Raw genomic sequence first — 14,764 nt, forward strand, 5'->3', positions numbered from 1 at the left:
CTCCATCTCTGGAGATATTTAAGAGTAGGTTAGATAAATGTCTATCAGGGATGGTCTAGACAGTATTTGGTCCTACTATGAGGGCAGGGGACTGGACTCGATGACCTCTCGAGGTCCCTTCCAGTCGTAGAATCTATGAATCTAATGGCAGCTGAAAGAACTTAACACAGGGCCTTAACCATGGCAACTCAGATATTGTGACTGTGGCAAATTTTGACCCTGGCTCCAGTAGGTTCTCAAACTGGGAGGGCGTGGAATGTATTCCGGGAAAGGGGGGTGAGAAGCTTTAGGAGAGCAGCGGCTGGTGGCTGGGCATCCAGCTCTGAAGGCAGTGGAGAAATAAGGGTGGCATGGTATGGTATTGCCATCCTTACTTCTGCTCTGCTGCTGGTGGTGGTGCTGCCTTCAGAGCTAGACGCCCCGCCACTGCTCCCCGCTCTGCCTTCAGAGCTAAGGTGGCCATATATGTACTTGTGGGCCAGAAGCGGGGCGGGGGTGGGGGGTTGTAAACTCCTACAGACACAAAGAAGGGGGGTGCAATCAAATAAGTTTGAGAACCACTGGCTTATAGGACCTATAAATGAGTCACAAAGGGCTGGGGAAAATTTCCGCAGCATGGAAACAGAGTAGGGCCGATGTAAGCAGCCCTATACTCAGGGCCAGTTCAAGGAAGTTTCGCGTCCTAGGCGAAACTTCCATCTTGCGCCTCCCCCCCCCCCCCAGCCCTGCGGCAGCTCCCCGCCCCCCCCTTCTGCCCTGAGGCACCCCCCCCACAGCAGCTCCCCTCCTCTTCCCTGAGGTGCCTCCCCCCGTGGGGAGCCGTGCGGCAGCTCCCCACCCCAGCTCACCTCTGCTCCACCTCCGTCCCGAGCACGCCACCCAGAGATGAGCTGGGGTGAGGAGCTGCCGCACCTCAGGTCAGGGGGGGGAGCTGCCGTGGCGGGGGGCGCCAGGGGGGTGGGGAGCTGCTGCGGGGGGGGGGGGGATGCCTCAGGGCAGGGGGGAGCTGCCGCAGGGCTCCCCACCCCAGCTCACCTCTGCTACGCTCCCTCCCCAAGCACGTCGCCCCCGCCAGCAATGACAATAATTGCATGGAGCGGCCGCTGCGCTGGGAGAGGAAGTCTGAGACGCACGTGTCAGCGCATCGCCGGCAGCCCAGCCCAAGAATGCTGTAAAAAAAAATTGGGGGCACCGCTTTTTGGTGCCCCCAAATCTTGGTGCCCTAGACAACCGTCTAATTTGCCTTAATGGTAGCACTGGCCCTGCCTATACTGCCTTCCTTCATTTTGTGAGCCGAGCTTGGTCAGCACCAGAGCATTGCTGTGGCCACATTTCTGAAGGACACTCTGTTACCAGGAGCTGGGTAAAGGTACCCAGCGAATGCATTAGAGCCATGTAGGCTGATTAACACATTAATGTTCATTAGATAGGTATAAGGGCGTTGAAGAATTTGGTAAAGTGAAGAGCAAAGTGAAGAACATTTTTTTTTAAAGAAAATCAGGAAGTAAAGAAATATAACTCCAAAGATAAGAGTGAGGGGGATGGCTGAGTACAAACAGTCAATAATGTGTCATGATAAGATAACTGCTACTTCTATGAAAACATGTTCAGCAATCAGGAAAGGCAGTATCAAGTGGATCAGATCTAGGCAAATTAATGCCTTCCAAAGATACTAACCTTCACAGATCCCATGGGACTTCAGGTAACTTCTAATAAGGAGTATGTGACCTCACCATTTGCTTTGACTTTTGACATTAGCACACCAGCACCCACATATGTGGAGGGGGGGGGGACGATGACAGGTATGTGTCAAATTTAAAGAAGTAAACAGCTAGCAGGATATGCTGATTTCTTCAGGTGTGATGCATGTCAGACCCAGCTGTGCCAGCTCAGGCTAGGATCTTGTCATATTTCACATGGAGAGCAAAATTGCCCCAGGCTAGTAATTATATGGAGACACCTAAGGACACTGCAGATTACTACAAGAGGTAGATTTAGGAGGTGGCATTGATTTCTCTGAAATAGTATTGCACCAATCATGTCTACACTTGCCATTTAAAGTGGAAAAAGTCCCTTTTTTGCGCAAAAACCATGGGACCATCTACACTTAGCCATGACTTTTTGCAGTAAAACTCAGAAGTTTCACCACAAAGAGAAAACCACCTCCACGAGAGGCGTCCAGCTCTTACCGGGGATGCTTTTGCGGTGATGTGCAACTGAAGGCACGTTCTTCCTGTTTACACAGCTTTTCATCTCCACAGGATATCCCACAGTGCCTAGGTGACCACTCTGGCAGCAGCTCCGCTGCTGTGACGCCAGGTAAACAGACATCCACCCCTCCCCCTGTAAAGCCCCGGGAACTTTGAAATTCTCCTCCCTGTTTTCTTGCAAGTGCTCTCTTATCATCTGGCCAGGCGACAATGCCTGCTCCCTGGAGCAAAGGATCCCCTGCTTGGAGCAATGCTGAGCAACTGGAGCTGATCAGTGTTTGGGGAGCGGAGGCTGTGCAGGGAGCCAGGAAGCCCCACGATCACAACCCCACCTTCGCACAAGACCCATCGTCAAAATGGAGAGAGCTGCACTGTGGAATAGCTGCTCTCATTGTTGATGGAAGTGCTGCAAATATAAACACTCTCTGATGCCTGTAGAAGTAAGTGAGTACACAAACCAGCGCTTTTCTTTCACCGGTTCACTGTCACCATTGAAACTGACAGTGCAAAAACTCTGCATGTGTAGACATAGCCAATGCTACCAACATTCTATCAGTAGGCAGGAGGGAGCTCTATACACTCCCCTGATTTCAGAGGTGCCAAGCATGCACAGCCCTCATTAACTTCAAAGAGAATTGTGGGTGTAGTTCAATGAATCCTTTTCAACCAGCTCTAAAACTTGAACCAGTCAGTTTCACCTTCTGGTTCTCATGTACAGTGACTCCTCACTTAATGTTGTAGAGATGTTGCTGAAAAATGTGACTTTGAGCAAAACGATATTAAGCGAATCCAATTTCCCCATAAGAATTAATGTAAATGAGGGGGTTAGGTTCCAGGGAAATTTTTTTCACCAGACAAAAGACTATATTATATATAATATATATATATATACACACACACACACACACACAGTATAAGTTTTAAACAAACAATTTAATACTGGTACCCAGTGATGATGATTGTGAAGCTTGGTTGAGGTGGAGGAGTCAGAGCGTGGGATATTTCCCTTACTGCTAAATGATGAACTAGCAATTGGCTGAGCCCTCAAGGGTTAACTCTCTCTCTACACAAGGCAGCAGGAATGGAGGGAGATATGAGCATTTCCCTTAAGCACACTGCCTTGTTAATTAGATCAGCTTGCTGAGATGCGGCTGCAAGCTCCCTCTGTCCTGAGTCCTGGTCTGTCCCCCCTTCTCTATGGAAGATTGGATACGCGGGGTGCAGGAGCAGGTGGAGGGGGACACCCTGACATTAGCCCCCCTCTTCGTTCCCTCCCCCGCACACAGCAAGCAGGAGTCTCGGGGAGCAGCTCCAAGGCAGAGGGCAGGAGCAGCACATGGCAGTGGGGGAAGGGACACAGCTGAACTGCAGGCAGCTGCTGCACGGGGAACTTAGGGGAGCGGGGAGCTGATAGGGGGAGCTGATAGGGGGGCTGCTGGTCTACCCAGGTTCCAAGCCCCCACCAGCTAGCTGCAATGGGCTGCTCTTCCTGCAAGCAGTAGACAAAGCAGGCAACATTAGAAGGGAGCATTACACAACTTTAAACGAGCATGTTCCCTAAGGGTAGGTCTACACTTACCCGGTAGTTCGGCGGCGAGCGATCGAACTTCCGGGTTCGACTTATCGCGTCTTGTCTGGACGCGATAAGTCGAACCCGGAAGTGCTTGCCGTCGACTGCGGTACTCCAGCTAGACAAGAGGAGTACCACGGAGTCGACGGGGGAGCCTGCCTGCCGCGTGTGGATCAAGGTAAGTTCGAACTAAGGTACTTCGAACTTCAGCTACGTTATTCACGTAGCTGAAGTTGCGTACCTTAGTTCGAATTAGGGGGTTAGTGTAGACCTGGCCTAATTGATTAGCAACTTAACGATGAAAACAACGTTGACCGGGACGACTTTAAGTGAGGAGTTACTGTATTAGCAATACAATTACATTTGTGTTCACAACACCATGTTTATTTTTACAAAGCTGTTTTTATTGATTCTTTTGATTAAAACCTCAATTTGGGATCTAAACTATTTTCAAGTGTTCTTTCAAACAAATGTTTCATTTATCCACAAGTTTCTTTATGAATGGAACCTATATTCTGGACTATCCAGAGATAGCAAGTAGTAGCAACAATTAAAGAGTCAATGTACGTCCTCAGATACACTTGCATGGCTTCCATTGAAGTTAATGGTAGCTGTACATGCTCATGATTAAACAGAATTTGGCCTTCAATAACATATGTATTAAAGTAACTATTAGACAACAAATACATTTTGATTCTTACCAATATAAACAGATTCAGTCCATTCACTCCAAATTCCTTCACTACACCATGATTGATGATTAGCTCTTATCTTTATGGAATATCTGCAGGTGTCATCAATCCTTAAACTGAAACTATTTAACTTCGTTTCCCATGTCTGTTAAAAACAACACAACTCTGTCATAGATTTCTTAAGACTAATAAGGTCAAGACAACAACACTTAAATTGCTACAGTTACTAAACTTTACAATATTTGCTTTAGGCATAAATATAAGCATCGTTACAAATTGATTAATTTGTTTGTTCTTCTTTTAAATTAGTTTTAATAGCCTACAGGTGGATGCCAAAGACTTGATTTTCACACAAAACCTCCATATTTGTGGGCACAGTTTTGCACCCACAATTAATTACATCCACCATTTTTCACCTGCAATTCATTCAGGCCAAAATTTTCAAAAGAATTCACTGGTTTTGGGAGCACCTGTACCTTTGACAGAATGGACCTGGATGCATCAAGATGAGCATCCAAAACTGATGAACATTTTAAATTGTTCCATTAGTGTTTTCCAAGTATCATGTGGGTATAATTCATTGTAGGCAAAAAAACAAAAAAAAAAATGCTCCGTAAAAGAAAGCTGATTTAAAAATTAGGGGTGAAATCCTAGGCCCATTAAAGTCAGTGGGAGTTTTGCCATTGATTTCAGTGGGACTAAGATTTGACACTAGATCTGTAGATTTTAGAGGATGGTAGATGGAGTTCTGGTTACATGCATAATTTGAAACTCAAAAGATGTCCATGAACCAGAAGACTTGTTCACTAGATTACATATGAGACTTATTCTAGACATAAGAAAGACAATTCATAGACAAGTTCTATATAGAATACCTCAACTTTTAACAAGCAGTTACCTTTTTGTAACCTGTCTTCCAGTTGTAGATGTTAAATTCATATTCAAAACATTCCTTTTTGAAAAAAGAATCTGGCATTTCCCACGTGACCAGAAGGTTGTTTTGTTTTAAAGACACGGTGACATTTCTGGGAGGATTCACTTTCTCTAGAAAATAAAATACCAGTGTGTTACCAATAAAGCAAGTCTCTTGGCAGGAGGTTGTTCAAAGTTTGGCTATGGTTTGGATCTAGTTGAATTTACAGCCCATGAGTTTCACTTTGAGTTTGTTGTATGATAGGAAGGGGTTTAAAAGAACTGAATATATCAGTGGAAAAACAAATACTGAAAAGTAGCTAAAGCCACTGATATATCAACAATTACGGAGTAACTCTCCTCCTTTATTAAAACCCTTTACAAGATTTAAAAAGAAAAAAAAACCTTTCAATTATTTCATCCCTTGTAAAATTCATTATTCTCAAAGAGAAGTAAGGAGATTTTTTTCATGCAAAATAGGGCTTGTTGCTATAACCTTTTCCCCCTTTTCTCCTTAGCCTCCATCAGCTTTTGTAGGGTGACCAGACAGCAAATATGAAAAATCAGGACAGTGTGTGTGTGTGGGGGGGGGGTGACCATATAAGAAAAAGCCCCGAATATTAGGACTGTCCCTATAAAATTGGGACATCTGGTCACCCTAAGCTTTTGCCACTATATATCATTTCATATTGCCTTATTTTAGGGGTTGGATCATGCCCCCTAGAATTGTGTATATGGAGGCTGCCCTCCACACACAAATCTTGCCTCTCCTGTGCCAAAGGTGCTTCTATATGTCCTCCTGAGTCCATCTGTGTTGTAAAACCTTCCAGTTTTTCAACATCCTTTTGGTAATATGGTGACTGGAATACAATACTTCAGTGTATTCCAGGCACCATGCTGCCATAAAGTTTCTGAAAAATTGCAAGAAGTTCAGAGAAGAGCATTGAAACTGAATATGTAAGTTAAAAAAGTTAAATATGTCTCTCTTAGTTAAGCAACATATGAAAGGAGATGTCATAAGTCTATAAATAAGTGAAGGTTGTAAAAATTAAGATGGGAGAGGAATTATATAAGAGGATCAAGGGGGTATAAACTGGAGTAAAGGGATGACATTAAGAAAAGGAAAATTAACCTATCAGGAAAAGCTTCCTTCCAATGAAATGTGTTAAACTGTATAATAAAAACTGGTAAAAGCTGCATTGCTTGGGACATTTAAGACTAGACTGGATAAAGCAGTAAAAAAATACTGAAACCATACTTTGGCAGACAGATAAATTAGATGAACTAATAGGTTATTTCTATCTCTTATTTTTTATTGTCCTAGAATTTAAACCTAACTGTTAAAACCACACAGTTAAAATCATATTTGCCCTAGTTCCACACTAACACCTCCAATTTCAGAAAATATCCACGCAAAACCTTAAACTAGCCCATATCTTAAACTGGAGCATGGATCATTCAAACCACCAAGGAATTTCAGCAAGCCTTTAAGCCAAAATGCAGAGCAGGTTTGAGTTTTATACCAGATTTTTTAAAGATTTCACTGCAAACATTTCACCAAGATCTAAGAAGTTATACTGATATTTTAATGTGTAAAAACTAAACATATTTACTCACCAATGGCATTTGGATTAAATAACTGTTCAAAAGGTTTGATTGCAGTGTACTTGCTTGACCCATTAATGTGTACGACGACTTCGTCAATTTCACTTGTCTTTATGTAAGTGTTTGAAAATCGGCAACCAATATTTCTCTTCCAGTTGTCTTTACTATATTCTTGGCATTCTTCAGTGTAGCTATTATACCTAAATAAGATGAGTTTGTAAGACACTATTATCTTAAGGAAACTAACAAGGGGCAAAAATAGAATCAGACCCTTACCTGTAAAATAGAAAGTATTTTGTATCTTCTGGTGCCTCTTTGCCAGCAAGCCAGTTGCAATGAAGAGATGCAGTATTATTAATGGCCATGTAAATCACACAGGACAAGTTAGTGACTGATGTCTCAACAGCACCTTTAGCACCAACAATACATAAAAGGTTGCATTTGTAAGGTAATAAGTGCTAAATATTTACTAGCATGTTCTTATTACTCATGAATATAAAATAACATAAAATACAATTGATTACAATCTTTGGTTCCTTGTATATGTATATATTCTATATATCAAATATTTATACAAGATTGGGATGTCTCTCTCATGAGTAGTGAAGTGGTTCATCCCAAACACTACAAATGTTATTTTTATACCACCGGACACCACCACGTATTCTGTATATGCCCCTCAGTTATGGAAAACAATGTTTAGAAATGTTTTAGAAAGTTATAAAATATTTTCTCTTAGCCCCATTCACTTGAAGCAATTTCTTTAAATCGCATTCCACCAAAACTCTTAAGCACATGTTAGACTACATTTGATGGTCTATAAGAGTACAGCCCTACTTCATCCACGATAGTACAGAAATTGCAGATCTTGCGGCTTCCACTGCAATTTTTATTTTAATTGGCTTACTTTGCACAGTCCACAATTTTGCAGACATTTTGATTATGCAATTAATACTGCACTACCATTCAATGCCTGTAAAAGGCTAACGTGACTGGACTTGATTTCTACAGCAGTTGTGTTGAGACTTTTAGTCTTCTGAATTTTATATTGTACGATCACTGTTTTAAAATGCATGTAATATAGTTGCAGCAAAATGGTTGGTTATCAAAAATATTAGCAGGCATAACATAATCATAGACTATCAGGGTTGGAAGGGACCTCAGGAGGTCATCTAGTCCAACCCTCTACTCAAAACAGGACCAGTCCCCAGACAGATTTTTGCCCCAAACTGCCCCCCTAAGGATTGAACTCACAACCCTCTGTTTAGTAGGCCAATGCTCAAACCAATGAGCTATCCCTCCCCCTTCTTCAGTGTTCTATCGTTCCAGTAAATTTTTCTTAAACATATAGGTCTACTTTGGCTTTTCCAAATTACTGCTATTAATAAAGGTCCATTATTACTTTTCCATGATTTTCCATGTCTTGTTCGCAACTCAGCCGCAATTATTTAAAATTCATCCCACAATTCAAGTCGGGCCTTATATATCAGCCCAAAGAGTTAAAGGTGTTAACCCTGTAAATTTCGAACATTAAACAGTTTTAAACGACCTTTAACATTTGGTAAACAAAGACCTCAGCCTGCTTAGTACCATAGCAAACACATCATTAAAAAACCTTTTAAACTATTATTAAAGATAGAGAAAAGAAGGGAAAACAGTTAAAGCATTTAAACTGTAAAGTATTAAGCAAGACTTTTATTTTAACAGCATCCCTTGTTCCCTTTTCCTTTACCTATAGAGAGTCTTTAGAAGGAAAAAAATCTTTGATAGTCTCTTAAATGGTCATTTTTGGGGAAAAGAGAAAAAGTTAGGTGAGATGGGCTGGAGCTGCTGTTGCTGTCGTTTTTAAAGTCTGATCCCATTTTCTAGAAGGCAAAACAAGACAAATACACACAAGAGGAGAGAAAAGAACAGGAAAGATAGAAAATGCAACTTTTGTCTCTGGTGTTAACTCTCATTTGCAACCTGACTGCTGGAGAAACACAGGCATGGCACAGTCTTATCAGCCACTCCAAGACTTGGCAAACTTGTACCAGTGTTGGAGTATTTAGGCATTGCTTTTATCTGCCTCTCTAGGCACAGGCTCACAGACATACTGGAAAAATATGCAGTCTCGGCTGGCTAAGCAAGACTTCTATTAATTAGAAGGCAAATGAGGAGGGATAGGAAAGAAAAGAAATAAGGTGGGGCGGGCAAAAGATACACAGGCAGGGAAGAAAACAACACAGTCTCAGACCCCAGATGGTGTCCAGGATTTAGCCAGAGCCAGTGGGGGTAGTGATATCATCTGGGCAGGGCCGACTCCAGGGTTCCAGTGGGTGAGGGAGGGAGGAAAGCCATGGTGGTGAAGCTTGCTTGTTCCTGTTCTCCCATCTTTCAGTCACTGGTTGTTGGCAGACAGCTGCTGCTTGATTTCCCCCCCCCACACACACACACACTAACGTCTTTTCTTTTAAGGCACCCAAAAGGGAATGATGGGCAGAATAACCCATTGCCTCATTATTTTGTTTGCCAATTAGGTCTAATTTCCAAAACACCATTTTTGGTTCACTGAGTTCCAGTCCCAGACTTTTTTTGCTTACCAGGCATGATCTTAACACAGTGCTTGAGTTATAACAGTAGGTTTTTTAACTAATTCTGTCTCCCTTTTGTATCTTTCCCCATCAACATTTATTGTAGGCTACTGTGACATTTTCTGAACTTTCACTCACTTCTTACAATTGAGCTCACAATTAGGGTAAGTTTGTAGGCCCAATTAATACTACACACATGCATAATTTTAAGCCTCTCCGTAGTCCCACTGACTAGTAAGGGCTTTGAATCAGGTTCAATAGTATAAGGCTTTCTCAAGCAGTTTGCATGATGTCTGACAAGTACACATACATACATACATGTGTAAACAGACCTATCTCTATCTAAATAAACATTTCAAACATCAAAAGCTTCTTAAAATCACTTCCATTTCATTCTTCCGCAGAATTGGTTGAATCTGTTTGCATAAAGAAAGTCAGGCTAGAACAGATACAACACGGCCCTTCAGGCTTTATGATGTAATTGGTGTATTTAGACTTGAGCTGGTCTAAATTGTCTCTAGAGCAGAAGTGAACTGAATTATTAAATAAGAGGGGATTAGATGATGTCAGCTACTGTCTTTCAAGAACTCTGTTGTAAGGATTATCAAAGTTGTGCAGCTGCAGAACGTATTCCAGGCTTGAGGGCTTCCAAGAGTGAGTCTGGCTAGCATGGAGATGACAAGAGCTGCAGAGAGATTGAAATCAGATACAGATTGGAAAGGAGATAGAAGAAGCAATAGAGATAACTATGATTCTCTGGGGCCTGTTTGCTTAGCTTTTTTGTAACACAAGGCTCTGATTGCTGATATTGCTGGATACCAGGCCAACAATGAAAACAATGCAGGACAATTGGGAAAATGAAAATTCTGTAGGAGACGAGTGCTACAGACTTGTCTCATGGAGAATTCAAAATCCTAAAACAGGAGTATGTTTTTTAAAACAAAGGATGGATGGTTAGATTTGATTTATAAGAATGCGAGTCCATTTACAGGATCAAATCTTACAACAGCAGTCAGGGCCGGCTCCAGGCACCAGGCACCCAAGCACATGCTTGGGGCGGCACCTGGTAAGGGGCGGCGGGGGGAGCGCAGCGCGGCATTCCACGGGGGGGGCGCTCCGGCGGCGCGGCGCTGGGGGGGCGGGCTCCGGTTGCGCAGGGCTCGGCGAGGGGGCGGCGCGGGCGCGGCGCTGGAGGGGTGTTCCGGCGGCGCTCGGCGGGGGGCAGGAGCGGGCTCCAGCGGCGTGGCGCTCGGCGGGGGGGCAGCACGGGGCTCGGCGCTCGGGTGGTTCTGGCGCTCGGTGGAGGTGCGGCGCTGGCGCGGCGCTGGACGGGGTTTCCGGCGGCGCTCGGCAGGGGGCGGGGGCAGGCTCCGGCGGGGCGGCGCGGGGCTCGGCGCTCGGGGGGGGTTCCGGCGGCAATCGGTGCAGGGGGGGGGGGCGGGCTCCGGCGCTTGGCGGGGGGGCTCGGGGCGGCGCTTTTTTTGCTGCTTGGGTGCAACCTTCTACATGCATCCCTACCATCTAAATTGCCGCTACCTGTAGGGGTCATTTCTAAGGTTGAGAAATAGTGCCCATCTCCATTCAGTCCTTTCAGCATAGATAGACAATTAGTTAAAACTGTGATGATGAATCAGCTCCACCAGAAACCAAACAGGATTCCCCAGCTTATTTCGCAGACCTCTCAACAGTTTTTAAGTAGTAGTAATTTAAAGTCAAACAGTAACTACAGGTGAAAAAGGTCGTTATTCTGTTACCAGTCCCCTGAGCCAGTAAGTCTTCCAGGATATGCATCTTTCTGTTCTTTTCATTTCAGGATCTTACACATCCTCATGATATTTCTGCCCACTTCCTGCTCTAACAAAACCACTACTCCACCTCCTTTTATCAGTTATATTGGCCAAACCAGGCTAATCTTAACTGATACCCTAAATCTCAGCCATCTCCTGCTCCTTGGGAATTTATGTCCCTCCTGAGGGCCGAGTTCTGATACCCATACTCAGATTGAATAGCATCTTGCTCCACAAGTAGTGCCATTGACAAAATGAAGTCATGAAGTTATAATCAGGAGTAAGATGCTATTCAGTGTGAATAAAGATATTGGAATCTGGACCAAAACTATTGTATAAGAACAATGGCATGTAGAGCAGGAGATGTGTCTCCTTTTGAAGTTTTTAACCTGTCATCTTTTTCATGCTTTCTTGTCTACAGACTAGAACATAACATAAAATTAAATCCTTGTTCCTAACACATCTTACCTGGTGGGGCTTGAAGTTTAGCTGTAACCCAGTTACTTTCCATTTGTGAGTTGTTATAGAGAAGCAATGTCCGAATACGTGCAGAAAAACCATTATGAAGCACAACCGTACAGGTACTGCAAGTTTTCTTTGTATCAAACTTGAAAAATAAACAATTTATTAGTCTCAAATGCAATGAAACCTGACCTAGGTTCTCACTCAGGGAACCAGCAAAGGTAGATCTCCTAACAAAGGTGGTCTTTAACTAAAGTTCAAATCATATGGTATTTGAAACCATATGAAGGTACTTCAAATGTGTTGCTTAAGATGAGGGATTGCCTACTGGAAATGGGTTAAATGAAGGCTTCCATGTACAGAATTTTGGTGAAGCATGGTCCCAAATACTATCTATATACTGGCGTCAATCTGCAATAAATGCAGTAACATCAGTGGTGGACTATACCATCCAGAAGCAGTGCTGATTCAACACCTCTCCCGGACAGCCTCCAACGGGCCAAAAAGCAAAACTGCCCTCACTTAGTAGAATTCCTTGGGAAGCGTGACAGCAGTACTAACACCTGCTATCTCCTGGGGTTAATCTCCCTTGGAACAGAGTTGTTCCCATAGGCAGAGAGAGAGATGGATGTGGCCAACAGTTAATATATTTGTTTATGACACAGAGCCAAAAGTAAATCTGATGAGCCAATGTATCTGAAAGTCATATCTTAATCAGTAAATCTTGGGTTTGAATTTGATATAGCATATTTAAGCCAACATGTATTAGCCATACTTTACACTTACTGGGTCCAACTTAGGAGTCATAATATCCACCTCATATTTATTAATAGTGTCATTCTTTTCCTGATCAGGGTTTGGTTTCCATTGCAAAAGTACTTCTGCTAGTGCAGAGACTGTGACGGTGAAATTAACAGGTGGGAGAACCTGAACTGTTGATTAAGGGAGAAAACAAAAGAATTAATGATATACTAATGAATAAACTAATAATAGTGAGTAGGTCAGAGCAATAACTACTTACAAGTAACTATCAATACAGGAAAATGGTTACAGACTTCATTTAAATGTTAGACTGCATTCATTCAATAGCTTCTTATAAAACATGTTTCTTATACTTGGTCAAAAGGCTGAGAGTTAGGAGCAAATAGATTATTGAACAGGAATTTAATTAAAACCTAACCAAGCTAAAATTATTATGAAAACCAGATTTCTTTAAGTTCGTGAAGTTGAGTAACCTACTATCACATCTAGTTTGTTTATAAAACATAGTTTTGAATCCTTCACGTTGATTTACATGGATGGATCCCTAAGGTCCATGGGCATTTGTATTGGCCCAGGGCTGTCACCCACAAATCAGTTTGCACAATTAGGGCCTTACAAACAAGATGGAATTGAGTTTTGTCCCTGGAAGAAATGTATATTAAACCATACAGAGAGATTTAATTGAAAACACAAGAATTTATATGTGTAGGCTTCCCAGGATTAGATTTTTATTGGCAAATATCCGTGTACATCGCTTTCACCGTACGCACACACACAAACCGACGAAAAATATTTCCATTGGTAATCAAAATTTATAAATAGGTAAAGTAAGAGAAATGCTGCTTGAAAACTTATTTTTGTTTGGTTTAAGGATATTTACTTTGTATATTTTGACATGTGATGTTGACAGTTAGTGTTTTAATGATATAATAAAGCTTTAACTTTTTTAATAACAACACCTGCTGTCATTAAATAATTGTCTGATACACACACCCATAATTTTGCCCAACTGTGAAAATTAGAATCAATAAAAATTGGAAAAAAGGCTTAAAATAAACATTGGTATTATCCATTGAAATAATAAAAAAAAATTGAATTCTGCCAAGCCTACATATATGTGTGGAACATATGTATGCTGAACAAGGAAACAAGGCATAAATATTTGCAGAGACAGAAGAAGGATGGGACTGACAATTTAGAAGGACAAGGTGACAGAGACCCCGGGAGAACAAATCATGATGGGTGAAAAATGTAAGCATATAAATGGCAAAAGAACAAAAGGTTCAGGTATCACTAGAAGAAAATTACTTACTTCCTTTAGCCTGCAATAAGTTTGTCTGAAATGCCATCATTCTCCAAAGGAGAACTGGAAAAATGCTCACCACGATGGCCATAGCCTTTTGGTAATAAACGATAACAGTTAGTTATCAGCACATGCCTCAGCCCCATTTCAACTAGCAAATACAAGACACAATCCCTTAGCTATAAATTAACACACAAAGTTTGTAGTGTAACATCTGAGGTTGCTACATGCAAATAAACAAAATTAAGGAAATTAAGATGTCACCTTACAGTGTCTACTCTCCACTCCTTCCCCTGCAGGTACACATCTTGCCATTACCAAATTTCTGTGGACCACCCACCTAAGGATGACATGTGGGGGGGGGGCATGTGGGTCACATGTTATGGCAGGTCCCCCTTCCCTGTGCAGCAGCTGTCGGCACCGGTGAGCTGCACCCCGCAAGGAGAGGCAGGAGCAAAATCTGGGAGCTTAGGGAGGGGCCGCTGCTTTCTGGAATGGGAGACTGAGGGTAAAGGAAGGTGGTCAGCCTTGTGGGGGGGTATGACTCGAAGCCGAACCTTTAAATTGTGTCCTCCCCCCACTATCAGCAGGTACAGGTTGTCTCTGCACACACTACAACCTTCATTGTACCCTCCTTCCTTTCCATGTACACTATTTTACTAACTTACGTCTTGTCAACATCCTATTGCCTGAACCGTTACTTCCATGTTCTTGCGGTATATAATAAAACAAGCTAGCAGGCTAGCCGTATGGGCTACATTCTCCAGGGACTTACATGACTGTGTTTATTACTGGGTGTAAGAGAACCCATTTTTGTTTGTATTAGACTTTTAATGTTTAGTAAACAGCATAGTGTGCTGAGATTAAACTAGTTTTTTTTGTGTGAAG

At 42.6% G+C, this 14,764-nt stretch overlaps 1 protein-coding gene across 3 annotated transcripts in view; it reads right to left on the reverse strand.

The window, feature by feature from the left end:
• Positions 1–14,764, reverse strand: part of IL5RA (interleukin 5 receptor subunit alpha) — a 31,162-nt gene that overhangs the window by 12,801 nt on the left and 3,597 nt on the right. For 2 of the 3 annotated variants that reach the window (XM_054033303.1, XM_054033301.1), the window contains exons 2-8: positions 13,886–13,970; positions 12,598–12,743; positions 11,818–11,956; positions 7,266–7,398; positions 7,002–7,189; positions 5,371–5,516; positions 4,482–4,617 (exon numbers count right to left, since the gene is read on the reverse strand). In XM_054033303.1, the coding sequence (XP_053889278.1) occupies positions 4,482–4,617; positions 5,371–5,516; positions 7,002–7,189; positions 7,266–7,398; positions 11,818–11,956; positions 12,598–12,743; positions 13,886–13,967 (970 nt within the window). In that variant the 5' untranslated portion in view covers positions 13,968–13,970. The remainder of the gene's footprint in view (positions 1–4,481; positions 4,618–5,370; positions 5,517–7,001; positions 7,190–7,265; positions 7,399–11,817; positions 11,957–12,597; positions 12,744–13,885; positions 13,971–14,764) is intronic. The other variant, XM_054033304.1, reaches the window with a different exon arrangement.

The sequence above is a fragment of the Malaclemys terrapin genome, chromosome 7 (genome assembly GCF_027887155.1).
Source record: "Malaclemys terrapin pileata isolate rMalTer1 chromosome 7, rMalTer1.hap1, whole genome shotgun sequence".
In the NCBI taxonomy this organism is placed as follows: Eukaryota; Metazoa; Chordata; order Testudines; family Emydidae; genus Malaclemys; species Malaclemys terrapin.